At 44.7% G+C, this 27,803-nt stretch overlaps 2 protein-coding genes across 6 annotated transcripts; one reads left to right on the forward strand and one right to left on the reverse strand.

Moving 5' to 3' along the window:
* Positions 1-1,504, forward strand: snrnp25 (small nuclear ribonucleoprotein 25). The gene is made up of 5 exons (XM_056578334.1): positions 1-441; positions 519-609; positions 768-873; positions 980-1,054; positions 1,141-1,504. Exons 1-5 carry the CDS (start codon positions 238-240, stop codon positions 1,196-1,198), a joined length of 534 nt encoding a protein of 177 aa, XP_056434309.1. The 5' UTR covers positions 1-237; the 3' UTR covers positions 1,199-1,504.
* On the reverse strand, positions 840-27,788 carry mrtfbb (myocardin related transcription factor Bb). Of its 5 annotated transcripts, none has more exons than XM_056578305.1 (16): positions 27,489-27,788; positions 26,321-26,366; positions 17,199-17,286; positions 12,910-12,975; positions 11,217-11,272; positions 11,050-11,125; positions 10,315-10,479; positions 8,866-9,068; positions 8,238-8,384; positions 6,890-7,167; positions 6,366-6,444; positions 5,414-6,271; positions 4,840-4,941; positions 4,498-4,599; positions 4,358-4,418; positions 840-3,999 (listed from the first exon to the last, which is right to left on the reverse strand). In XM_056578305.1, the coding sequence occupies exons 3-16, from the start codon at positions 17,251-17,253 to the stop codon at positions 3,539-3,541; spliced, it is 2,709 nt and encodes a 902-aa protein (XP_056434280.1). In that variant the 5' UTR covers positions 17,254-17,286; positions 26,321-26,366; positions 27,489-27,788; the 3' UTR covers positions 840-3,538. The 5 variants fall into 5 exon arrangements, with proteins under 5 accessions (XP_056434280.1, XP_056434297.1, XP_056434289.1 ...); XM_056578322.1 differs by lacking the exon at positions 27,489-27,788 and adding an exon at positions 26,955-27,174; XM_056578314.1 differs by lacking the exon at positions 27,489-27,788 and adding an exon at positions 26,937-27,174.
* Between the last annotated feature and the right edge of the window lie 15 nt (positions 27,789-27,803).

A 27,803-nucleotide genomic window follows, 5' to 3' on the forward strand; every position in this document is an offset into this window, starting at 1 on the left:
ATTTTTAAAGGACACTCCTCTACCGTGGACTGGTTGTTGTATTCCTGAATCTGATTCAAGGCATAGATTTATGTAGTATGGCTTTATTTCTGTTAAACACTTTTTTGTTTTGGTCGTAGAACTGAACAAACATAACACACATTACAATTTGTAGCCTAAACAGTTTTTATTTTGTTCTAGTGAATGAAATCTCAACCGTTCACAATAGGACCTGTGGTGAAAGTCTAATGCAAGACGATGATGGAGCAGGATGAAACCCCTGGAGATGTTATACCATCTGTAAAAGATGAAGAGATAGAAGAAGAGGCGGAGACGACGGATTTAATAGATGATGAAGAGGAAGACGAGGAAGCACTCCCCCACTCAGAGATCTTGGATATTTTCGAAGAGGGTCTTGCTCTTCTTGTGCAGGATCCTCTACTTTGTGATCTTCCAATACAGGTAAGCTACAAACATGACAGATAACATTGCATTCGTTTTCTTAGGTTTGTTAACAAATATGTTATCTCCATTGTAAGGTGACATTGGAGGAGATTAATTCGCAAATCGCTTTGGAATATGGCCAGGCGATGACTGTCAAGGTTTTAAAAGCAGATGGAGAGACCATGCGTAAGTTTCAATACAAAACAACTTATGTTGTATCCTGTCATGACGTTAGACATCATATTGCCCTACAGACAGCGTAGCACATCAATCTTGCATATTCATCATCTGTAGAGCTCAACAGCTACTTGCTTTGTTTAAAAAAATACGTTTCTTCCTATTAGCTATAGTGGTGGTACAGAATGCCAGTGTGCTGGATCTTAAGAAAGCCATCCAGAGGTTCATGGAGCTCAAGCAGCAGCGTGAGGGAGGGGTGAAATACGTTAGCTGGTATGCACTCCATCCAATAACAAATAGCCAACAAGGGTAATTGTGTTTTTTAATTGATATGTTGCCATTCCGAAGTGACTGACATTGTTTTTATCTTATTTTACAGGAGATATGTCTGGAGGACTTATGCTTTAGTATTCCAAGGGGAAAAGATGGAAGATGACAACACAAGACTAAAAGAGTAAGTGTAGAAGTTATCTGATACTCTCAAATGTCAAACTTTTGACTATGATCATAATTGTCTTTTGTCTGCATTTCTTTCTTTAGCTACGGAGTCAGGAACAGAGATGAAGTAACGTTCATGAAGAAGCTCAAGAAAAAGTAGCCTGTTGTTGAATAATTGCACCGGTGAGACCTAACATTGGAAGGTGTGGTAAATAGCAAGTACAGCTTGCAGACTTTAATCAAATGCTGTACGAGAAAACATGTTGACTGACTTTTGGTAAACCTTTATGTTAAACAGTCCCTTTTTTGGGGCATTAACATGTAATAACATCATAGTGTTAATACTTTTACAGCAAATGTACATCTATTTGTTGATCTCTATGAGAGCCTATATTCATACAATATATTTTTTACATTAGATTTCTTGATTACTTGTATTTGAATATGAATAAACCATACATTTTATAAAAACATAAATTTTTGTACAATTATTCTTTAAAATTATCCCCTTTAGTATTTCACAAAATTTGAGTTAACTTGACTAAAATGATTTAAGGTTTAATGCTGGTTAGTTTATCATATGGCAGCCAGTGGCCTTTCTGTGATGATAAGTCATGAATTAGCATTACTCAATTATTATAAGGATGACAAATTAAGTCAGATTTTGCATGATCATTTTAGTTATGTACATTTAATAAAGATCACATATATTGTTGCTATTTACCAAAAAATCATATCTACAGCAGAGAAAGTGTAAAGCAAACATACCATTAACAAATTAAAGATTCCAGCACACAGTCCTTTTCAAAAGAGTGTATGAATTGGCCAGTCAAACATATGATATAATGGCTTTCATGAACATTTAGAAGTCATGATTTGAGGCATTAACTAGGGAGCTGAACATTCATAATTGGGGCTGATGCATTACAATAATTACTGTTTTATTTAATTCACATCAGCAAAAAGGTAAGGTAAAAGGTGCTAACAGGCCCAATTAAACACCCTCTCAGAAGTGTGCAAGCATTTAGTGCAGATACATGCTAGAAGAGGATATTTCAGGTCATATTGGCCCACCCAAATTTCTGTATTTGCACTTGCCATTTTGTTTAGTGAAATTCTGTTTCTAGTTTGAGACAGTAGATGTCTCTATAACACAACTATTCAGTTAAGACAAATCAAGATTTAATCAAATCGAACCTAGAGAATCCATTCGGCAAAATAAAGAACATTCAGAAATTGTCACTAATAACTATGCTCCCATTGAGTGATGCCTTTATTCTATGAATAACTTAATCTAAATAAATATTAATGTTACGAGTGTCAATTTAAATTTGATAGTGGCAATGGGACATTAATAATAATTAATGATACCAATAACAATTAGGGGACCTTTGGTGACTTGAAAGACGTAAAATGTATTATTATTAATTAGTTAAGTGTTTATAAGGGATTCTTATTTAGATCTAAATTTTATTTATTTTCAGCTTATTTTAAAAGCAGTTTTTAAATGTAAGTAAATATGAGGGACATGTTTACATATGTTTGGAAATTAACATTTTTTGTCTTTATTAGTTTCTGTATCGTGTATATTCAGATAGCCGTAGTGCTGCTAGTGCAGACTGCATTTTGACAAAAACAAAACTTCAGCACACATCCGCTGAAAAGTGCATTAACCCCATTTTGTACCATTTTTTTTTTTTTTTTACAATACCGGAAGGATTATTTAGACATTAGAGGAAACACAGTAAAATATAAAGATGACAATGGTTGGATACCAGGTGGTATAGGTCAAAGTTGAGAGGTGGTGGAAAAACTACTGGAGCAGAAGTCAAAAATGTAATGCATGTAAAAACATTTTGTACATAATAGTCATAAAAGTATTTCACTGAACTTTCTACAAAAAAAAAAAGCTCTACAATATCAAATGTACGTATGCATGTATGTCGTTATGAAAAATGTATAAAAAGTAAAAATACTGTATATCTTTCCACGTAGTGTGAAGTCACATTCACAACCCGAATATGAAGTTATCCAGTTTAGGTTGGCTTAATAGTTTCCTGCTATTCTTAGCAGAAAAACAATAACAAATTTGATGGTTGAGCAGGTATAAAAAAGCCTCCCAATAATACAAAAGGCAAAAGAAAAATGTTTGCTCTGAAATGTAGAAGAGAACAAGTCAAAATACTTGTAAGTACTAGTCATTTCCAACCCAGCATTTCAGCTGACAATTCTGAAATAATTGTTCAAAGTTTAACAACTGAGTTGTGAAACACAAAACACCCAATTGTATTCCCATCCCATGGAATAATACAACTGCTTACTACACCTTATAGACAACACTGGGTAAAGCTAGCTTGAAGCTAGAAACAAATAGCCAGTTAGAGTTAGCATGAATGCTCGGGAAAACAAAGCTACACACTGGAAAAGTTTTTCTGGAAAAGTACAAACTTTTTTCGTCATAAATAACCAGGACGTGACCAGGAACAACAACAAAGTGGCCTTACTCCCAGTTCAACTGAAATTCCGGGGATTCCAGGAAGTCGGAGGAGAAGACCCCTGATTCAGGGGACATTCCCAGGTGAGTGCCTGCGTCCTCGTGGCCGTGCGACGGTAAGGTGGTGAGGTCCAACCAGTCCATCGTGTCCAGATGGGCGTTGTGCATTTGGCCCGCCGAGGGGAGCGTGTTGTTGTCGTCACTGAAGTCCAGCTCCATGTTACTGACCAGCGGATGCTCCAGCAGCTGTTTGTGCAGCGTGCCTTCCATCATCGTCTCCATGGTTACCAAGGCCATCAAGCTGGACGAGGGGTTGAGGGCGGCGGCGGCGCCCGGGGGCTGCGCCACTTGGATCTGAGCCGGGGGGCGGGACAACACCGTGTTGATGGGCAGGGTGGTGACATTGGCCGTCACTGGGGTGAGCTTGTCCGGGCACGAGGGATCGTGTCTGATGAAGGGGGTGATTTCTAGAAATAGGTGAACAAAGAGGAGTGACACATGTGTGAGTGTCAAATTGACTGTTAACATATTTAAAGGTGATATTATACCACAAGGCACGAGTGTGATTAGCCGTTGCAAGCCGTTTTTGAAAATCTGCCTCTTCTGATGTCATAGGTGGGCGTGGCTATCTAGATGTATGATGGATAGATGAGCAACGTTTGCTACAGTCCATTGAATAGGCTTGTAGACCTATCCAGTAGACATCTAGGTGGACACTAGATGTCAGAAAGGCACATTTTCAAAACGGCTTGTAATGGCTAATCCCACTCACACCTGGTGGTATAATATCACCTTGAAACGACTACACATATGGTCGTTTTTTACCTCCACTTTCAATCAAGACGTCAAACAGGTCATCCATGTGTTGGCTGAGAGTGGTGGGGACCTGCAATGTAACAATTTTGAGTAAATGTTCGATGACGATAAAGAAACTATTGAAAAAATAATAATATCGTTGGCTTTACCTGCATAGCGGTTTGCCTGCAGCGGGTCTGTTTGACAGCGTCCTCATAGCGTGGTGGGTCTTTAAATTTGGACATCAAGGCCATGGTTGGCTGTAGATGATTCTGAAAACATTGAACATTCAATGATGATGGTTAACGTCTGACACCCCCCCGTTTGATACCTACTCCATGGCCACATCTATGTCAAATTATGTATAGTACGATGTGTGGACAATCATACATACATTTCTCAAGAGAAACTTTATGAAAGTCTGCATCCAAAGCATACAATCGGCCTAATTACTAAATGTGAATGCATTGGTCGGGATGGACGCTGTCAGTACTTGCAGAGCATCGACTCACAGGGGCAGTGTTGAGTAATTGTTGAGCTGTGTCTTCTGCAGCTTGGCTCTGTGTGGCCCTCGGCTGGGAGCCAAGGCCTGGGGAGGTGCTCAGTGGACTCTGCTGTGGAAACATCAGCAAAAACTGTAAGGTGAAAGTGTGCTAACGGGCACAATTAAACACCCTCTTAGAGGTGTGCAAGCATTTAGTGAAGATAAGTGCTAGAAGAGGATATTTCAGTTCATATTGGCCCACCCAAATTTCCTTCTTTACTCTGGGTACATGCCTAAACTGGGCTTTTGTCATTCCAAACCCTCTATATAATATATCCCTGTTGGATATAGACAGTATCAGGCCACATGGGTATTTTATACCTTATTGAGGCAAATTATGTGGCAAAATAAAAATGCACTGTAAGAATGGCTCTGTGCCGTGATTTGCTTTAGCGATTTCGCTCAGTTTATCCCTTTCCATACATGCTGTTTAATCATAGCATAAAAGATGAACCCCCCTTCCGAGAGTTAAATTTAGCATCATCCAAATCATAAACTTTTTTGAAAAAGGGAGGCAAAAGCTCAAAGATATCCTTTCTCACCTGTGTCCTCGGGCTGGGGCTGTGACACTGCTGTTGCAAGGAACCAGAGGCTTCATGTTTCTGTGGCATCAGTTCTTGACTCTGGCTATTGTCTGGGGCCCCACCGGTCACAGCTGTGTGCTGTCTGTTGTCCGGCAGCTTGAGCGTTGCCGCGGATACAGCCTGATGCTGCAGTCGGGTCCCCCCCGGCTGCAGGGTTTGAGTCGGAGGCAACCGTTGATGTTCCAAGAAGAACTGCCTTGGGGGACTCTGCTCTGGGCTCCGCTCCGGAGTGCTCCTGTGTTCCGGAGAACCGCAGAACTCCTGTTTCACCCGAACGGGGCGCGAGGGGCTGTGGCGCCGCCTCGGTGCCACCGCGCTCTCCTCCTGGGGGCCCCCCCGCTTTTCCACCTCCAGCTGCAGCTTCAGCTCCTCCACCAGCTTCTGCTCCCGCTCCAGCTGCCTCATCAGCTCCTCGATCTGACGCTCCTTCTCGTGGAGCCGCTGGTCCTTCTCCAGGCCCCGGCATAACCCCCCAAGGGGGCCCGCCGCCGCCTCCTTCCCCGGGGAGCCGGCGGGAAGAGCCGGGCGGGTCTCTGAGTCCGTTCCGCCGCTTTCCTCCAGGCCCATCCTGGACACCTTGAAGGCCACCGGGGACACTGGGGGAGGGGACCTGGGAGGGTTTTCACACTTTGGTACCCTAGCATTGGCGGCGGCGGCGGTGGTGGCGGCGCCAGGTGAGACCCTATCCAAGGCGACGGCAACCGACGGGCTGCCCTTTGACCTGTCGTGATGCATGCGGAGCCTCTCGATGAGGTCGATCTTGGTGCCGGAGACGAGGAGACCCCTCAGCTTCAGTTCCGCCTTCAGCTCGGCCACCTTTTGGTTTTAAAGAAGATAGCCATGTCTTAATGGATGTGTATTTATTTTATTAGCGAATCGTTCCATCAAAAAGGGCCGGTCATAATGTCACCTTCATCTCATCCACATTGTAGGGCAAGTGATCTGACATGCTAGGGGGCGGAGTCCGGGTGGAATGCGCCGAGCCATCGCTATAGTGATAAAGGCAGCATGCGCAGTTGAAAGGTTAGTGACATTCGCCTTCACGACCCCACTCTGATGTAAATAAACAGGAAAACATGTGGGAGTGCACACAAACACCAAAGGCAGTCTTGTACAGTCTTTTAACCCTCAATGACGGCAGACTGGAAACATATGCTATGTGTATCACAGAGAGGCCACAGCTGTGTTGGAAACATCCGCAACACGATTATGTTCAAGTCCAAAAAACCCGTTTTCACCAGGGTTTGGAGAAAGGAATCCGTTGGAAGTACCGTTCACGTTAGAGAAACTGAAATGTTGGAGACCCAAATTGATCAGCCAATTCCAATAATAATAGTAATGATAATAATAATAATAATAATCATACGCTTGTGCGGCTGCCCAGGCTAAATCCTTGGCCTTGCAAAGAGTTTTTGGAGGGTGGGATGAAGGTACCTCAATGTGGCAGGCTGCGGGCCCGCTTGGCAGACGTAGCTTTGCTGCTGCTGCTGCTGCTGCTGCTGCTGGTTCAGGATCTGGAGCTGCAGGAACTGCTGCTGCTGCTGCAGGAGACGCACGTAGGCCGAGTCCAGGGGCGTTTCGTGGCCGGCGTCCTGCTTCTGGTCGGGGGGCACGTACTGGTGGTACTTGAGCTTCTTCACTCGCGGCTTGGGGTCTTTGTTGCCCTTTTTGCCCCGGTTCTTCTCGGCGGCGCTGGGTCTGGGCTGGCTTTGCTGCGGGGAGCACCGGGGAACACACGCGGAGGGGGACGGACGAACCGTTACAGCGGGCAGGAAAAGTCAGAGTCACCGATGCAAAATGTTCTGGGTTCAAATCCCCGATGTCTGCAGTGTACTTGCGTAGCTACGTGCGCAGCGTTCCTGAGCAGGATACCTCATGTCTACTTTTTCATTAATGCCATGTATCTCATAATCACTGCAAGTGGCCCTGGATTGAAGTGCGTGCTGAACAGCGTGATAGTAACAAGTGAAGGACCAACTGGAGGATGAGGGAAGGTTCTGTGTGATCTCTAGCCAGTTATCTGAGGCAACTCGCTGTGAGTCCCGTAAACACAGTATTACCGTTTCAACTAAACAGGGGGGACATTGCCAAAACACCAAGAGAGAAAGTCAGGATGTGGAAATGTGGAGTAGGAAGTGGATGTAATGTGGTCCTTATTGTTTTACAACCTGGAATCTAAGCCGGCACATGAAAATGCCTTGTTCATTCAAATGGGGTTATGCATGGCCATGGCTAAAGCCAAACACGCTAAAATCATTCCACTATCCTATTCCGTGGTGAAAAGACCCCTCAAGCCCCTGAGGGTGACAATTTTTTCACTCCTCGCTTTTTGCTTTTTAAGTGGGATATTTCACACACACTTATGATGTACGTTATTTGACCCCCATTCAAAAGAATATGCGCAGCTGTTTTAGTAGTTAAACTCCTTCTGCTACCTTTCTTTGCACCACTTTGGCTAAGTGCTGATTTTAAACTCTTGAACTAATGGAGTTTTCAGTCTGACAAAACACAGATCATCTGTCCTCCCCTTTTAGATATTCAAACACTCAAGACGGGGACTATAATATCAGCTGGAGGCGAACAGTAATGAGTGATGAGTGATTTTTGAGGGAATTGAACCAAAACGAAACCGACGTTGTTTCGATTGCAACTGAGACAGGGTTTTACATAATACAAATCATATCCAGCAATAATACTGCCGGCCAGGTTCCCTTTCTAACCATCCAACCCTAACCCCCCCCCCCCCCCCCCCCCCCATAACATTAATGAATCCCAGGCCCACCTTGACGAGGATGGGCCCTCGAACAGGAGGGGCCGCGGGGGGGAGGGGCGGCAGGACAGCCAGATGCTTGCCGGGCTGCTGCTCCGACGGGGTGCACCCGTGGCCGGGTGATTCCGGGGAGGGACTCGGGGCGTGCGGAGAGCCGGTCTGAGAGGATCCACAGACCACAGAGACGGAACACATGACGGATTCAGCGGGAGGGGAAACGCACGCTGGCTGGTTAATCATTATCATCTCAAACCGGCGGGGGGGGGGGGGGGGGGGGGGGGGGGGAACGAGGGAAGAACAAGGAAACATTTACCGAAACCACTTCAGTCAACCAGCTGTGTTTGTCTGATCTTTTGTTCCCTGTTAAATTAAAAGGAATAAATTGTGAAATAGGAAATAATCTGCGTGACGTGTGTTTGTGTGTGTGTGTGTGTGTGTGTGGGGGGGGGGGGGGGTGGCAGGTCTGCTATGCATACCATGAGTGATTGAACATAGCTTAGTAGTACCTGAGACAAAAGGACGATGCATGTATAAAATATGTGCTACAGCACAATGTGCTAGTCAATGTGCGAGTCAGGAGTCAATAATGGCGTATACAACAAAGGCTTTCCTCTGTTCTTCCCCGGTGTTGATGGCTTACCGACAGGGTGTGGTTTTGGCAGGCAGGAGGTGGACTAGACTCTGTCCTTGCGGCTTCTCTTGGCGGGACGGACGTGGTTGTTGTGGCTTGTTGTGGTGCTTGTTTAGGGGTTTGCTCTGCGGACACTGCAGCCGGTCGGGAGTCAGTACTGTTCTCGTCAAACTCGTACACATCCTGTATTTTAGGGTCATTCCCCTGGTCGGCTATGGGAACAATCACAACAACACAGAAAACAAAAAGAGTATTCATTTTTAAAACAGTGTGTGACGACTGTACCTTTGTCGGTTTGTTTTGGATATCTAGTGTATGACTAGTCATTTCTTAACATCAGGAGGACATTATTATAGAATTTCAGTAACAATAGGGCGATGAGTTCTTGTTTTACTCGTTGTAGCAGCGAAGAGCTGCGGAAGAAAGAGGAATAAACTGTACATGCTTTTTCTTTATTTTGACTAAGCAAAAGTCAAGGTGAACTTTATTGTCAGACCGACATAGAAAAAGTTCTGTAGAAACCGAAATTGTGTTTCTCCTATTTCGGTCGGTTGCAGTATCATATAAAAATGACCCAGATTAGCATACGTAGTCTGTAGCATGAATTTATAGACCTGATTGAGCTCTATACCGTTCTCAGGCCCAATCAGATGTAGGCCTCATATGTTCAGATGTCATATGTTGACTCACTTTGCCTCCAACTCTCCTAGCATCCGATCTTTTGATGGGTGAAACCACATGAATGTGCTTCCCAAGGGATCAGCTATTCTGCTCCCCCCAGGAACTCTCTCCCCTCCACTCGTCCACCACCAACGGGACTCGGTCTGTAACCCATCTGACCCGTTCGTTCCCCCGTTTCCTCTCTTGCTGTGGAACTCCGAGTGTCCTTATTGTCCTGCTTATTTTGTGTTTGGTCATTTAACTGAGGTAGTCTTGTTTATATACTGCACTGTTATAGCCCCTTTCCACCCAATGAGCGTTGGTTCTTGAACCGGTTCCGTTCGCGGTTCTTGGATCCTGCCTCGTCAATGGAGGGCGCCGCACTATGCACACTGGAAGTAAACAGTAGTAGCATTCTCTTTTTCTTCTTCCTCTCTGGTGTGTGCGTGTTTGCACACGTGTACACATACACCTGTAGAACATGACACTCCACCTGATGTCATCACGGTTCGCACGTAAGGTCAAGCAATAGTTTGGGGGGGGATCCAGCCCGGGAACCAACTTTTGGGTTCCGAACCAGATCATTTTTGTTTGAAATGCTCCAAATGGTACAAATTGGAGGTTTGCGAACCAGGAAAGGCACCCACTCCATGTTGGTGGAAAGGGTAATCAGAGTGCCTCGTCATCTTTGGATAATAGGGACATACATTTCTAGAATAACAGTGGTGCGTGATAACAGTGGTGCGTGATAACAGTGGTGCGTGATAACAGTGGTGCGTGATGGCAGTGTCTCTGTACCAGGGGGATCGTCCTTAGCAACGGCGTCGACGACGGGCAGGATGTTCTTCACCACCAGCTCCATGGGACCGGGCCGCTGGGCCAGCTTCTCGTTCAGGTCGTCGGCCAGCCTGGCCCGCTTCAGTCTCAGCTGGGTGGCCTGCAGGGAGGGCACGGCCTGGGTCTCTGTGCAAACACACACAGACGCACAAACACACAAACACAGACGCACAAACACACACACACGCACGCACACAAACACAGATGCACAAACACACACAGAAAGACACACATACGCGCACACACAGGTACAGGCGTCCAAACACACACACAGACAGACAAACATGCGCTCACACACACATGCGCTCACACACACACACACACATGCGCTCACACACACACACACACATGCGCTCACACACACACACACATGCGCTCACACACACACACACACACACACACACACACACACACACACACACACACACACACACACACACACACACACACACACACACACACACACACACACACACACACACACACACACACACACACAGATCAATCAGCTTTTCTCATGATCCTCCTAAAATCTCTTGAGGTGGCTCTGATGAATCACACAAAGTCCGGTACGACCACACAAGGCGCAGACAATCTGAAATCAACTTTGTGTTTATCCGTCTGAAAATACAAATACAAAAAAAAAACGCAGACGGGGATGATGAGTGTGTGTCACAATAAGTGCGCTCTGATTACCTTGCAGGATGTGCATGCGAACCAGCTCCGATCGCTCCGGCCTGTTGCAGATCTTGTGCTTCAAGAAGTTCCCTGTCTGCGGAGTTAAAGCAGGTACGAGGAGTAAAGGGTTAACGTGTGGTTCTGCCAGCCTGTACTTTATTCAGTCCAACGTTTGCCCCTCTCACCCTGGCTCTCTCCAGGTGCCGGATCTGGTCGTGGAAGGCGGCAGGCATCTTCAGCGCTACCGGGAAGAAGTTCATAAAAGTTACGTTCGCCGCTCCCTATAAGTTATGTCGTAATATTTTCACACTGGCCCAGACGATCCGTTGTTATTTTAATGGCATTCGATGATTTAGATGTTTTGAACTTCCTGGGTCATTTCCCATCTTGCAAATGTTTATTGTGAAATAATAGCAGCCACCACGCCATTTCCTTGGGGTCAGCTTTGGGATTGTGGCCATTTATTATTATGAGGATTTAGTAACGTAACCGTTTATTCAAAAGCCAGTTGTGCGTATGAACAGTAAAGTAGACCGTTAGCAGTAAAGTAAAACTGCAGCACAGGTGTACAGCCATCTAGTTATTTGTGTTTGTACAGTTTATTTACGAGTGTCCATTTTAGTTTACAGTGTAAATGCTTGAGTTTGAGTGAAACTGTTAGACCGGGTTCCCAGACTAGCCAAATTGGCCATTATACGCTCCATTAGCTTTTAGAACTAATTTCCTTGGAGGGGGCTGGGGGTGGGGGTGGGGGAGGGGGGTGCTGGTCAGTATTGAGGAGTATGGTATGTCAGAGGAACAAAGCAAAACATTCTTGCTCATCACCCAAAACCCTGCTGAATAATCGGTGTGTGTGTACATGCTTGTGTGTGTGCGTGCCTATGCGTGCGTGCCTGTGCGTGTGTGTGTAAGTGCTTGTGTGTGTGCGTGCCTATGCGTGCGTGCCTGTGCGTGTGTGTGCTGTCCTGGGAGGGTCGAGTGGTAAAGCCAAGCCACAGAGAGGGGTTAACTGACCCGAGAGAATGACTCATGTCGTCATCTGGAGCATGACTCAAACAAACAACAGTCTCACCCCCCAGCACGGCCGAAACAAACTTCAGTTTCCTCTGCCAGGCTTAGAACAAGCCGATACTGAAAACAGGGAATCCTACTAATACACTTATAGCGCCGTGGTACTAAGCTAACCTAGAGTGTCTTTGAGCTGAGTTCGCTCCCTCGGTCCCTGACAGCATGAGATTGTAAGTAGAAGGGCTCTTTTCGTAGCAGCACTCTGCGCTCCCGGTGATTAGCCTAACATGCATGTCTGTGGAGGTCTGGGACGCAGTGGGGGCGCTTCGGAAACCTGAGCACCCAAAGGAAACCCACATGATCCCGGGGAGAGGATGGAAGGGAGGGAGGGGGGGAGAGAGAGAGAGACAGAGAGTCAGACAGAGAGAGGGACAGAGAGAGAGACAGAGAGAGGGACAGTCAGTCAGTCAGTCAGTCAGTCAGTCAGTCAGACAGACAGAAAGAGGCAGAAAGTAGCTCTGCACTCTAAGGCCCCAGAGGGGTCTGAGAAGCCAGGCAGGACCGGTTCTCTGCTGTGAGGCAGCGGACCCTAACCGCCACCGCCACTTATGTTCCCGCTCGGCCTCTGGTTATTACGCCAGCGCGGTGTCTGTAACTACCGGTTATGCCTGCGACTTGTCATTATCCTCGGCAGCGTTATACTACTCCCGTTTAACATTGGATAAGGTATTAAAAAGGTACGGCGTGCGACGACCATGATGTACACACACTTGCACACACACAAGTGTATGATGATGGCTTGGTTTTGCGTTCTGGTGATGCGTTATATTTACGACCATGATGGAGGCCAGCGAGGTGCCACATACTCACGTGGCATGATGCCCTGTTCCACAAGCTGCTCCCGGCTGCGTCTCTGCTGCAGGCAGAGCTGCAGGACTGTGGGAGAGAGACACAGAGAGACAGAGAGAGAGAGGAAGAGAGAGACACAGAGAAAGAGACAGAGACACACAGAGAGAGAGAGACACAGAAAGAGACAGAGACACACAGAGAGAGAGAGAGACACAGAGAGAGAGAGAGACACACACAGAGAGAGACAGAGAAACAGAGAGAGAGGAAGAGAGAGACACAGAGAAAGAGACAGACACACAGAGAGAGAGACACACAGAAAGAGACAGAGACACACAGAGAGAGAGAGACACAGAGAGAGAGAGAGACACACACAGAGAGAGAGAGAGACACACACAGAGAGAGAGAGAGAGAGAGAGAGAGAGACACACACAGAGAGAGAGAGACAGAGATAGAGACACACAGAGAGAGAGAAAGAGAGACACAAAGAGAGAGACACAGAGATAGACACAAAGAGAGAGACACACACAGAGAGTCAGAGAGAGACACACACAGAGAGTTAGAGAGAGACACACAGAGAGACACACACAGAGAGTCAGAGAGAGACACACACACAGAGAGACACAAAGAGAAAGAAACACAGAGAGAGACACACACAGAGAGAGAGAGACAGAGACAGAGACACAGACACAGACACAGACACAGACAGATCATGAGTATGTGTGTGATCATCATTCTCCAAGACTTTATCAGCATGGAGCTAGTGCCCATTGGCCAGCTAATGGCATGATGCAAAATAATAATAATACTGAACAATCATAGAATAAACAAATTCATGAGTAAAGATGACTTCATTTTATAATCTGTGTATCGTTCCAACCACAGAAAGCTCAGAGAGCCCTGTGTGTTCTGTTAATACGAGACTATATCGAATAGTCTCACCAATCATTGATGTGTCTTAATAAAGAGCGTGGAAAGATTGAGGGTTTGATGTGGGCGCTGTCAGAGCATGGGACGGCAGACCGACATGTACTACCAAGGTGTTGTTGACTGAACTCGCTATAAATTGTCTTAACGCCCCCCCCATTTAAACATTTACAAACACCAGAGTGTGGCCATGTTTTCCAAGACGATAACACTGGTCGACGCAGGAAGGAAAACATAAAAAAGAAAGCGGGAATGTTTGAAGAAGGAAGTGACGGCTCATGCCAATAAATGAACATGGCGGGTGTGAATACCTTGTGCGCGCGCGCACACGCACACGCACACACACACACCCTGTCAACATGGTGCTGAAGTGCAGTTGATGCCTGCTTTAGGTGGACTTCAAATGTCTTAAAGAGCAACATCACAAACAGAAACAATGCACATACCCATGTGCACTGAAACACAAACACACACACCGTAAACACACAAAAAAATACATACCCATACACAAAATCACACTCACACACATACACATGGCCCGTTCACTCACACACAGTACACAAAACACAAACACACACGGCCCGTTCACTCACACACACACACACACTGTAGACAAACACACACGGCCCGTTCACACACACACACACACAAACACACAGTACACAAACACACACGGCCCGTTCACACACACACACACACACACAATGTAGACAAACACACACACACACACACACACACACACACACACACACACACACACACACACACACACACACACACACACACACACACACACACACACACACACACACACACACACACACACGCAAACACAAACACACACACCCACTCAAGTGTCCCCTGGGAGGGGGACTGCGTCTGTACAGGCCTCTGTGACTCACTCCAGCTAAAATAAACTGGGCAGCTGTGAGAACAAGGCCTGGGAACCATGAAATGTGGGGGTGGTGGAGGGGAGGGGAAGGAGGATGGGGAGGGCACTGGGGGGCTCGCAATCTCCAGCGTAGGGGACCACTCTCATTGGCCTTCCTCTGGTGGGCAACAGTGGACCGGAGGACCACGAAGCTGAAGGGAGGGGCGGGTTGCGAGGGGGGGGGGTTAATCGGGGGTCTGTAGAGGAAAGAAGGTCACCAGGGCTCCCACAACCCTATAATGCATCAGCGGGAACCTCAGCCCCCACTCTACCCCCCCCGTCCAGTCCAGCATGTTTCCAGTGTCCAGACCGGCAGCATGTTATGGAGGGCCACAAGAAGACGGACTAGGAAAACAAAGGGGATAATCATTGTTTCAGCGCTCAGGATTCACATCCTGCTGACTCGCGCTCTGGAGTCACTCACTGTAGAGCGATCGGGTTCAACAGCCGACCCTCGATGAGTGGCCCTGAGTCATGGCCCAGAGGGGGTACACCTAACGCCTGAGGCCCTGGGCTTCTCACGCTGGGCCCACTGGGTGTCTACGGACCCCAGTCACCTCACCTGGCGGACATATTAGTTCCTCGGTGTGGAAAAAAAAACGTCTGGGATCTTTGGGGAGACCACGACGACTCAATCGCAATGCGTTCTCAACGCTACCTGGATGGGGAAATGTGGAACCCCGTCGTGAATAGAGTCGTCGTGGTTACGAAAGATTTTAGAAGCTTTTCCCCCAATATGGACGCCGGGTGACTCCGGCGGGGTAGTGCGTGTACTGTAGTGTGCTCAGGGTGACCCCTGCCTGACCTAAAAGGTGCGGCCAGGGATGCCACCCACTCTCAAGCGCGGTTGACGAGCATTAACAAGTGATACTAGAAACACGGCGAGGTCCACAGACCCATCTTGTCTCCTCTCCACCTCTCATTTCTAATCTGTTAGCCCACGTGCTCAGCAGGCAGCTCCCAGGCCTCTGATCTCTGCAGCTCTGACCTTTTATTTACATGCTCTTTAGCTTTCGGATTCAGACGGACGTGTTCCCTCGCACTCGTCTATTGAAATGTTCTTCTTGTTTGTTTTAGAGACAGTCCAGACAAAGTAAAGATATGTGGTTGTGGAGCCTGATATGGGGGGCTGTGTTGGCTGCACTTATAAATACAGATATAAAAGCACATTTTGTTAAGCACGGAGCTCCAACTGCAAGGAGACTGGGGACAAAGAGAGCATCCTGTTAAATGTAATCTGTGTAGTACGCTCAATGCAGATGCTATGCAGGCTGTAAGTGTTTCCTCAATGGAAAGTTTGTAACTGTCAAACAAACTTTCAAAACAGTAGAAATCGTATTTAATGAATGTAATTCTTACCCTACTCGCTGTGTGTATATATATATATATGTATATAAACATATACAATTATGTTAAAACTCTCTTTGACACAATACAAGATAAAAAACAAAAGTTATGAAAAAGTGTGCAGGTTTATAGCAACAAACAAACCATAAAAAAATCTATTGTGCATTTCAACATGGTCTATTTACAATACGTCATCAAAAACAACAAAATACACACAAAAAACACACACACACACACACACACACACACACACACACACACACACACACACACACACACACACACACACACACACACACACACACACACACACACACACACACACACCATCTTCAGAGTACCCACTCCATCTCTGCCATGGAAAGGATGCTGTATAGCTGTGATCACCATGAGGCAAAACTTTTGCCATGTCATCTCCTGCCTCGGGTAGCCGGGATCAGCTTCCTACACACGTTTTTTATGTCCATCTGTTGTACTCGCACACTAGCACTTATCACTCCATAAAAACAGTGAGCGGTGTTCGCTTATGTTCAAGGAGGAAAGACTTACAGACTGAGGGACAGAGACGGAGAGAGGGAGAGACAGAAACAGAGAGACAGACAGAGAGAGAGAAAAAGAGAAACAGAGACAGAGAGAAAGAGACAGAGAGAGAGAAACAGAGACAGAGAGAGAAAGAGAGAAAGAGACAGAGAGAGAAAGAGAGAAAGAGACAGAGAGAGAGAAAGAGACAGAGAGAGAGAAAGAGACAGAGAGAGAGAAAGAGACAGAGAGAAAGAGACAGAGAGAGAAACAGAGACGGAGAGAAAGAGACAGAGAGAAAGAGACAGAGAGAAAGAGACAGAGAGAAAGAGACAGAGAGAGAGAAACAGAGACAGAGAGAAAGAGACAGAGAAAGAGACAGAGAGAGAAACAGAGAGAAAGACAGAGAGAGAAACAGAGAGACAGAAAGAAAGAGACAGAGAGAGAGAAACAGAGTGACAGAGAGAAAGAGACAGAGACAAAGAGAAAGAGACAGAGAGCCAGAGAGTCAGAGAGACAGCCAGAGTCAAAGAGACAGCCAGAGACAGAGAGAGAGCCAGAGGAAGAGGGACTGCCAGAGACAGAGCACCTGATTTGTATTTACCCCTGCAGACGGTGGGGGTCTCCACGTCAAGGCAGGCCATGGAGGACGGTGGCGGTTTGCTTGGCGGCCAGACCTGCAGTCCCATGGATCGACGCGATGCCGGTAAGAAAGGAAAAAGAAAACTAAACAAAGTATCGCTGATAAAAAAAGAAACAGGAAAAGGTCCCGGTTAGGAGTCACAGGAGTTTGTACGCAGTTATCTCCTCTCTCTCTCTCTCTCTCTCTCTCTCTCTCCCAATCCGTCTCTATATCTCTCTCCGGCTCTGTGTGTGTGTGTATGACTGGTGGAAACGTGCGCGCTGCACACAGCCGCTGTGGCTCCAGCCTGTAGTCGTCAAGGAGGAGGGAGCGCAGAGGCGAGGGTTAACCCTCCCAAGTTCAGCATGCCGGGGGTTCGTCCCGGTGCTCTTCAAGAAACAATACCAACATGACCTGAGGAAATGTTTGTACATCGAGAACCTCTAGCTTGCTGTTGTTCATCAAGAGGAGGTCACACTGACACGTTGTAAAAGGAAAAACAGGCTGGTTGTAATTTTGAGTCGTATATCTGTATGAACACGACAGCCTACTTTAGAAACATAAAAGTATTGGAACCAACTCTTAATAATAGGACTCATAAACTTTAATTATGTGCAGGTTTTACTTTCTGTATATTAAGCTATTAATAAGCCCCGTAACAGCATAAAGTGATCAGAGTAGGAACATATGTAGAGCTTTGTATAAACCGCTTTGCTCAGCAGACAATAGAAAAGCACTTACAGGAAATGAGGTAACCGGAAATGACACTAATGACTGTGATATGGATATGTGTCATACTGGGCTGCTTTGTAGAACAATGCCCAAAACAAACTTCACAAAAAATAGTTTGTTTTGTAAAGGCTGTGAATAGATAAGGTGCGAGGTTGAAATGCAAGTCACATTTTTGGTAGGCCGGGCTGCTCTTAGAGACAGACACAATGTTTTATTGCAGGTTAGATTAGGCAGATTATATTAACAGATAACATATAATAGGGACAAGACTGCGTCTCATGTGTGTCCAAACTATTTGACTCCTAATAAAAAGGTAATTTGTGCCGTTGGTGTGGATAAGGAAGAGGCGCTTTTGTATTGAAACTGAATAATTTACAGAACTGTCCGCATTGGTATTTGGAATGGGCTTTTCTCCAACCGAATACTTTGTTATCCATTATCAGCAGACAACGCATAATTGACAGCTTTTTCAGAATGCTACTTTCAAGTACTGTCATGACATAATTAAAGAAATATTTTATATGTTCTTTTCATTCTTTTTGAGAATTCAAGAAGCAGCTTATTCCACTTGACTGGTCACCTTTGGGAAGGTTTGTGGCAGGGGAGCGATCTTCTTGAATGACCCACCACTTGAGTTCGGAGTTGGCAGTTTACGTGTTTTTTTGTTATATCTTAATCCTGGCACCTATTCCAAGAATGCAAACTGAATCCCATGTTTCCTTTTGGGAATAATGCGGGAGTGGAATGATATGATATGATGGTTTTGACTTTCGTCTAGAAATTCAACTGCTACAAATATATTTAAATGGCAAATCTAGATTTATTACATAACCATCACGCAGCTTGTTTTTAGGGAAATGTCATGCAGACATACATCACTGGAAACCATTGACAGCCACAAGGCCTGAATGTGCATATTTTGATATTCAGTAATTTGGCAGACACTTTTTGGACACAGTGCATTTCAGATACACGTGATGAAAGAGCAGGTAGGGCATGAACATGTTTAAACATTCCTCAAGGTTTTTCCACACTAGAGTTTGTGTCAAGGACCATTCAGCAGGGAGCCAAACATTTTTCCCACTGACTAGACTATGCTGGCACCATATAGATGCTTTAGATGTTCAATCCATACAGTACAGCCATCTGGCACACGACATTTAAATCAAACAAAATCGGTTTTAGTTTTAGTTCCCAAATTGTCAGAACAAACATGAGGGTTGAAAATGTAACGACACATGTTTGATCAATGCAATCTAGCGACATCCATACTGTATCAAGCTCCTCTCCTTAGAGGGGATTCCGGAATACTTTGGCAGTGTGATGTGTGATAGTGACCTGGTCAGTTGCATGTCCAGGATTACTGCATCTCAGAGACTGACATGCCTGGGAAAGCGCTGCAGATCCTGGCTTGCCTTGTGAGAACCAAATCAGATAGAGATGCGAGATGTTTTCCTTAATGTTCCATAAACGACGATAACAGAATGCCTTTATTCCACCGATATTCATCCAATTAACTGTGTGCATGGTACTACAAAAAAATACTACGATGGTCCACAAAGGGACGGTAAACAAAGCCCTCCTTCCCGTCCTCCTAATTCACTAATGACTTAAGCAACTACTTAAACTTTGGTTATGTGTCCTGGCACAGCGCTATATAATTCCCATCTCATTCCTCACTTCTTTCCACAAACAAATTGGGAACTCAGGGTTTGTTTTGCCAGTGCGAGAGTGGCCTTGGTCTGAAATAGATGTCACATGTATAAACCAGCCGGGTAAATGTTTTGTTTTCGGTCACTTCAGAAGGGTGCGGTTGAGGTTCCCTATTTTAATGCCTACGCTGTTAGAGTGGTGATGGACATGAGCTTGGCTTGAGGGTTGGTGCCCTTAACCCAAGTTGAGGCGGTGGCCCTCACAACCAACCAAATCCTGTCTAATGTTTGGCTGATGGGGCCCCTTCTATGTGAAGCCTCACCAATACCATTGTAAATAATGGTCAATGGTTATTATTGATCAAGCGTACACTTGATCAGTTCAAACCTCATATTGCGGTATGTTACGAGAATACAATATCACTCAAAGATGAGAACATAAGGAATATTATCATGCAAAACAGAGCAAAACATGTTAATATGTAAAATAAACAACCATTTTATATAATATGATAAACGGTCAGTGAGTGTGAGTGTAGAGTTCTAGAGAGGATTAGCTCATTGCAAAACCACTGGTGATACGCGGAAGGTGATAAGAAAATGGCTGCAAATGCGAGACATTTAGACCAGACGCCTGATAGCAATCTCTGGCCAAAACATGCTAAGGCGCTTACGGCAGTGAAAAGGGTGGGTGCTCAACACTCCAGTCCTGCACACTGAAAGTAGCAGAAGTTAAGTTTTGCTAGTGCTAGTTCTAGTAGTAGTAGTAGGTAGTTGTAGTCAAAGTATTAAGGGTAATAGTAGCGGTGTTCGTAAAAGTAGTGGAAGTTTTACTACTATTGGTTGTAGTAGTTGTTTTTGATGCACTAGTGGTTATAGTTGTAGCAGTAGTAGAGAAAAGAACTAGAAGTTAAAGTAGTAGTAGTTGCTGTTGTAGCAGTGGTAGTAGATGTGAATGTTGTAGTTGTCTGGTAGTAAGCAGTAGAAGTGGTGGTATTAATAGGGCTTTGTGAAGATTCCAAGTTCCGCTTAATATGTTGGAAAGAGACCTTTCTACTAATAGCGGATTAGATTAGGGCGGAATTCCCCCTTAGTAGGTTCATGGATTCTGAGAAAACCTCACCCACGACGTCTTACTCATCCTGCACTCATCCAACTACCCTCTCTATGAAAGCCAAGCTGCTTAACGCAGTTGTTGCACCTCATCCATGCTGTTTGATTCCAGATCTCTTTATGAATCTTCATGAAGAGTCAGATCGGGCTTAGAAGGGAGTACATTGTATGAGCGTACAACATAGATAAGCAATGAATAGTTTTCGGTAATGGCTGCACAGCCTGAACAGAAGACAGAGACTTAACATAGGAAGCGATTCACTATGAAGTCACTCAGCCACTATGGATAGCACCATGATATGTGCGAATGCAATGCGCAAATCCAGTTCACAGAGTTGTCGTACAGTAACAAACGTTCAAAATCTTGTGCTACCTAAACCCATACCCTAACAAACGTGATAATAACAGTGGAAATATTGCTATAAATATATTCTAAATAGTATATACAACGATTACTCACCATAAAGAACGGTTGGTTCTTTTTTAATGAATTCACCATACAGTTATGTAGAGCAGAATATTTGTAACCAGACTCCATAAATGTCAGCCAACTGTAATGCTTGTAGCCTGTGGTTTATTTATTTTCCATGTATAATTCCAAAGACCCTTTTCAGTTTGCTGTTATGTCACTTTTAAGCCGCCTACATTGAGGTGAAGTGCTTGATAGTCATTATTTAGAGGTTTAAGGTAAAAGTTAGGAAAATATTTAGAATGTTTGAAATAGCAATTCGATCATGTTTACTCATGACTATTGTTTTACTTATTAAGGAGGTCTCGACCTACCTTTTGAAACGATTGCATGCTTTTGCATAAAAGTAAATCACAATAAGATAAAATTAAAAAATGTGTGCATCTTTCGAAGGGTAAATAGATATTGCATGGAGTCAAAAGCCTACTAATAACCTCGATGTTACAGAATCAATAGGTGTTCAGGCTTTGCCAGTAATTCTCTATTTGCAAATTTTGGTGTAACTTTATGTAAATCTACGAAATACAAACAGTGCTCATTCTATGAACTCAATATATACGTTTCCCCCTCTGAGGGACAGGGAGGCTCACCAAATCATATGCCAGCATGTGCTGTAAACAAAATACATCATACTTTTCCTTCCTGGTTTGCTTCCTGTGTTGTTTGTCTTCAAAGACGTCTGAGACTCAATGTTTATGTTGGAGGAGAACAGAGTGAAAATGACCGCTGAAAAGTCACAGTGTCAACTCGGCGAAAAGTTAAACAGTGAGAGCTTGACCGCAATCACATCAAACCAATCAGATTCTTTATTGCAGATAGTTTTCCCCAGCAGCCAAAATCAACACGTTTTTTATTTTGCCCTTTAGAGAATGTTTCAGAATACCGAAAGGGCTTTGCATCGAACACGTGCATGGAACAGAAAAGCACAGTTACCCAAATATTTGTGAAGGATCCTTGGCTGGAAGTATAAGGTCAAACTCAACATCCTAACAGCAAAGTTGGATTCCTTGCAGACTCTATGAACGTCTCCAGATTTAGCCCAGTGAAAAGAAAAGACCATTAGATTCTGAATCCCTAAATCGTGATCAGCTCCGCTAAGCTTACTTGTGTTTTAGTCTTTTTTTAACCAAGACCCTAAACCCTCTCCCCATTTCCACTGGGGTTTAGTCCCCCAGATTTATCTTCCATTCTGCCAAAGGCACACAAATGTGGTTGAAGTCGTCATGCTGCAGAATTTGGGATGTGTGTGGACTGGACGCCGCTCGACCCACAACAATGGCGTATATTCTTAAAGGCGGTTAAGACAGTCAAAGTGATTGACGAATTTTGGCTGACGAGCCACTGGCTGCTGTATCCAAGCAAGACGTGCCATTGGAGAACATCATGACAGCCCAATGAATAATTATTATAAATACAAAACAGAAGTACAGCTTTTCCCAAGTATTAGGCAGGAGGTTCAAGGACATTGGTTGGGAGGTTATACATCAATGGAATTACATGCTTTTTGGAATTGCACTGGCATGCAGTTTTTTGGGATTGTTTTAACATAGAATTGGTACATAATCAATTGGGTTCCACAATGGTATGCTCATAAAATCGAAAAGTACTTTTAACAAAGAACAGAGGCTTTGTTTTAAATATTTATAAGAGGCTGATTTATATTCCGATTGCTTTCACTCTGTCACTCATCATATTTGTGAGGCAAATTATTATTAATAGTTGACCGAGAAGATGACGGAGGAAAAAAAAGTTTCTGAAGAGATGAGAGACAAGGCCATCCTATAGAAAATGCTAATAATGCGGAAATCACACAGCCAAAACAATGTTCTCGATAAACCCTTTCAAACATGGCTCCTTAAACAAATGCAATGTATAACTACTGCTTAATCTGAAAAGGGTTGCGTGTGGTTTTGCACTGAAATTGCCTGCTACACATTTTTGCAAGGGGAGCTGCTCATGCCCTCAAGACTGTGCTCCTGGTTCCTGATTCAGCGGCCTCCCAAGCCTATCTGAGCTAAGCAGGGCTCTGCAGATGGTGGGAAAGCCAGTTGGAAGTCCCTGCTGGCCTAGGGGCTCTTTGAAGCTATGCTTCACACAGCTGCCATGGGAGGGGGACCCTGCAAAGGCTAATGCCTTAAGAACAGCCCTGTCTTATTAGCAAAACGCACGCACGCACACATAAACACGCTTGCATGCACGCACATGCGCACACACACATGTCGTCTAATGTAAACCAACATGTAAACAGACTGATGGCCACAGATGTGATGCACACATGCATTTGATTGTAATTGGTCTACTTGGCTTACTGTAAAGCGGTCTGGCCGTTCATATGGCTTGTATTCCAGCATACACTGCAGTGTAATGGACTGCAACTGACATGTGCTGCCAAAAATGATAATGTAACCCCTGTTTGGTAGCACTTGACAACGTTAGCCTATTGTTCAGCCCTAAATGCCCTATTGAAAGCCGTTATGCACTTCTGATGTTGTTTCATTTGGGATTCATCGGATTTGAGTCAGTTGTTGAAATTCAACCCATGGCTTGAGCAGCCTTGTCGAAGTGATATCCCAACACTTTTAATAGTGACATTTTTTTTGTATAGCAATGACAGCCATCAAACAGGCCAACTCACAGCAGTATATAAAAGGCAGTTCGAAAGGAACTGGGTAATGAAAAACACAACAATTCAAACTTCAACAATTTAAGCCCCCCCCCCCCCTCAGAGAAAGAGCATAAATCTATGCCTTAGCTGTTGTTATCCGTGTCACCGCCACCGGGAACACATAAGAAAACAGTGCGACGCAGTTATAGTCGGGGAATGTAAAAAAAGTGCCTCACACTTCCCCGCTGAAATGCCCTGATTGCAACCACCGTGACTTTCCCATATGTCTAATAAACCCTCTGTGGGGACCATTACTAAGACCTTCACACGTAACAACTCCAGCCCCACTCCCACTCCCACCCTCTCTCTCTCTCTCTCTCTCTGGCTGTGTTCGGACCCAGCCAGCGCTGCACTCGGCAGGGGGGCTGTAGAGCAGGAGGAGGAGGGGGCGGCCACAGCCCAAAATAACCTCTTGTTTGCTCTATTGGCACACTGCTGCGACGCAGCTTTGGGAGCCAGAGAGGGGGAGAGAGAGTGTTTTCAGGATGGCTGCTGCTGCCGCCGCCGGAGTGGAGCAGAGCGGAGCAGGGTTAGGGGTTAGGAGACTGCACTCTATGGTGTAGAGATAACTGTGTTGAAAAGGAGGAAGGGAGGGAGGAAAGGAAGGAAAGGGAGGGAGGAAGGAAGGAAGGAATTAGGAACAAAAAAAAAAAAAGGCTGCGCACGAAGCGAGAAAGAAAATGAGTGAACGGGAGAGTACAGCAGTACTTATGGTCCCCTTCTTTTTTGTGAAATATTATTAATATGATATGGAGGCTAACTCGCAACTTTTAAGTGACAGTTATGTGATAATGTAGCATGTTTCAGGGTGTAATATAAAGAAGCAATTGAGCGGGAGAATAGTAATAAAGTGGGTCAGTAAAGGAGTTTGCAGCTTCATGTTCAAGGAGGGAATCCAGCAAGACCGTTCCCTCCTCAATACCCTCTAATCCATTTTCCTCCACTTTACCTACTTCCTGAATCCGATGGAAAAAAAACCCTAGTTACGGTAAATGGACTGCTATTTTATAAGCTAATACAATATCAAATGGACCAAATGCGTTTTTGACACTAGGATATGAAACGTCTTAGGGCCTGTCACGCAGTCATTATTTTAGCCGCTCCAGAAGAGAAAAAAGGGGAAAAAAAGAGAAAACGATGGCAAGGACATTAAACCCCATCATTTTTCAGTGACATTGGATACACTCGTCTTCCAGGGCCGCGTCTGCAGTGGTTTGGGGGAAACGCTGAGCTGTGTTGTCTTTAGCGTAATCCAATCACCTTGCAAGTGGCCACGCTGACGCGAAGGGATAGACCTTTTTCCTCCTCTTCAGTATAGAAAACTCTAACGTGCCCAATGTATATGTGAACTTATTCCTCTGTTGATATTTCCTTAAAATACACTTAAAGGGATTATAAACCGAGCCGCGGTGGGCAGTGGTTGGTGAGGCTGGCATGTTATTAGAAGAATGACATGCACTGGATGGTGGCATTCTAACCCCCTCCATCATTTTGACGGAGCTGGCCCATTGGATTGCGTGGCAGGGAGGTGAATAAACAAGCATGGACTTGGAGCGGGCTGAGGCTTGGTGATGTATTCCAAGTCTCTGGTACATGAACACATAATAACACAGAATTGTTCAGGCCTTATTGTGCAAGTTTTAGTCCGCTGCTATTTGGTGACGATTGATGTACAAAAGCACAATAAAAACAGACTTTTACAGATGGACAGATGTGGTTGGTTTTACGACCAGCTGTAACACTTGATGAAGAGAGCTCACGGTTTAAGGGTCTTCATTCATGAGAAAGAGGGGTTGACTTGACACTATGAGAGGAAGCTTCTCTGCTGCTCAACAACACACATAACATATTAGGCGGGTAGACAAACTGATTGTAAACTACCTTCTAATCTAGATCGTCAACTTTTATTCAACTTCAAACCCCGAAGAATGTCTGCGCTTTCCAGAGGATTTGAGGCAACTTGACTCACGGTTTCAAAAGGGACATAATTTATGTATGCCATTACTGGAATGTTAGCTTATTATTTATGATAGGCTGGAGAATGATGATCTTCAAATCGTGCTTCTCTCTGGTTGAAATTTGTACCCTAAAGACTGCCGTTCTCCTCTCTACCTGTGATGGGCCTACTGTTCGCACTTGAGGATTATTTGTCTGTCTGATTGCCTCCTGGCTGTCTTACTATGGCACTTGTGATGCAGGAAAATCTTCTCAACGAATCAGACAGTTAATTGATATCTTATATTACCATAACTGACTAACTCAACGCTCAAGAACCCTCTTAAACACACTTCCAAACCCTAGCTATGACTCCTTTTACAAGATCAATCAAATTGGCATGTTTGCTAAGGTCATCCTTAACGTGAATATGTTGGATAGAAATTTCGAGAAAATCCCAGCAAGGCAATTGCTTTCAATGTTTTCTTCTGTTCTTTTATACGATGATGAAAATGTGACCTACCGATTGTCAAACTTCTCTTTCCTTCAGTCAGTCTGACCACGTCCCGCTGGGGCAAAACAAAACAAACACGAATAGCATCAGTCAGAGATTAACAGGTAAGCATAACAGTTGTAACTTAAATTTCCAGGCCTCACAGCAGACAGACAGAACAGTTGGCTGTGAAAACAAAAGCCAGGAACACAGCCATAAATCTCATGCGTTGGCTAGTATAATTGCCCATACTCTTGAGGCTTTTCAAAATAGAAGTGACCAGTATAGAGTCTAACATAGTCGCCTCACAATCTCAACACATCAAGAAGAAAAATGACAAAATCGATGAACAAGCAAACATTGTGGCACAATAGTAGGCAAGCACGTGCTTGTCAGATTTATCCTTTTTTAGGACAAAGCAAATGCCTGCTAGCTCCCACTTATTTCCACTACATGCCATATCCATGTAGGCAACAAGTTCAGTTTCTTTCTTTCTGTTTCCTTCTGGTCCTTCTATCCACATAGTTGTCATATACCACAGATTGATTTACTTCCTGCTTGCACTATGGGAAACAAGTTAGGCTGATTGCAGACATTTCCTTCCTCCATCGTTCACAGAAATGCCTGGAATGGGTGCCATATTTACTCAGCCCCGCAGGGGTACCGTCTGCATCCCACACCCACACTGCATGTGCATCACAGGCCACGCGGGTTAAAGGTTGCCGTCCGGCGTGAAGGGAATCCTACCAACGTCACACAGCTCTGCCTGTGACAGTTGTAAGGGAGCTGCTAAAACTTTCGCCTCACTATATCTTTATAAATGAGCTAGCAAGGGACACACCGGAAACAGGGGGTACCCATGACATGCGACTCGCGAGCCTACACAGCAACCAGTTTCGTCTGGTTCACACTTGCCATGTTCCTCTAGTAAAATTCGGGAGGAAACATGGTTTATATTAAAGGCTACGTCTTGCGTCAGAATTATGTAATCGAAGCTTAGAATCAAAGTTTAAATTATATGAGGTTGTTGATCCTCATTCTCACGCGGAAACGTTTGAGTTGAATCCAGAACACAAATAATAACAAGTCATTTTGCAGGAGGAAACCGGGGATGCAATGCAATTACGTGATTTCACAAGTAGATACGTTTTCCCTTAGTCCTCGCTCGACTTCTACCCAAGTTTACTGCGCCACTTACCATGTTTTTATATAATTAATGGTCATTCACGGTAAATCATAGGAGTTTCGTCTGGCTCCGTATGACGTCATTCGAAGCCAGGTGACATAATTTCACAGGTAGGTATTACCTACTAGGTAATTAGGTCAATTATTCACGAGCAAACAATGCCATATTGTAGTTGGTTCACTATTTTGGAACCAATGGCCGACTAACATGTTCTATAGAGACTGAAAGTGCGTTTCAAAAGGAATATAAGAAGTCTTTAGGACCAACGTAAACTTGGAGACATAGCCTAGTTCATTTATAACATAGGCTACTTAAAAATAAAAACAT

The sequence above is a fragment of the Gadus chalcogrammus genome, chromosome 2 (genome assembly GCF_026213295.1).
Source record: "Gadus chalcogrammus isolate NIFS_2021 chromosome 2, NIFS_Gcha_1.0, whole genome shotgun sequence".
Taxonomy (NCBI): Eukaryota; Metazoa; Chordata; class Actinopteri; order Gadiformes; family Gadidae; genus Gadus; species Gadus chalcogrammus.

Bases quoted from the DNA above. Each gene is read 5' to 3' on its own strand.
- snrnp25 (XM_056578334.1), top strand. From the start codon at position 238: ATGATGGAGCAGGATGAAACCCCTGGAGATGTTATACCATCTGTAAAA. The intron at 442-518 runs GTAAGCTACAAA...CTCCATTGTAAG, and splicing joins TTTGTGATCTTCCAATACAG to GTGACATTGGAGGAGATTAA. The intron at 610-767 runs GTAAGTTTCAAT...TCTTCCTATTAG, and splicing joins AGCAGATGGAGAGACCATGC to CTATAGTGGTGGTACAGAAT.
- mrtfbb (XM_056578293.1), bottom strand. From the start codon at position 17,298: ATGGGACTGCAGGTCTGGCCGCCAAGCAAACCGCCACCGTCCTCCATG. The intron at 12,976-17,198 runs GTGCTCTGTCTC...TCTCTCCCACAG, and splicing joins CAGGGGTAAATACAAATCAG to TCCTGCAGCTCTGCCTGCAG. The intron at 6,445-6,889 runs GTACCTTCATCC...TTATCACTATAG, and splicing joins CCGCAGCCTGCCACATTGAG to CGATGGCTCGGCGCATTCCA.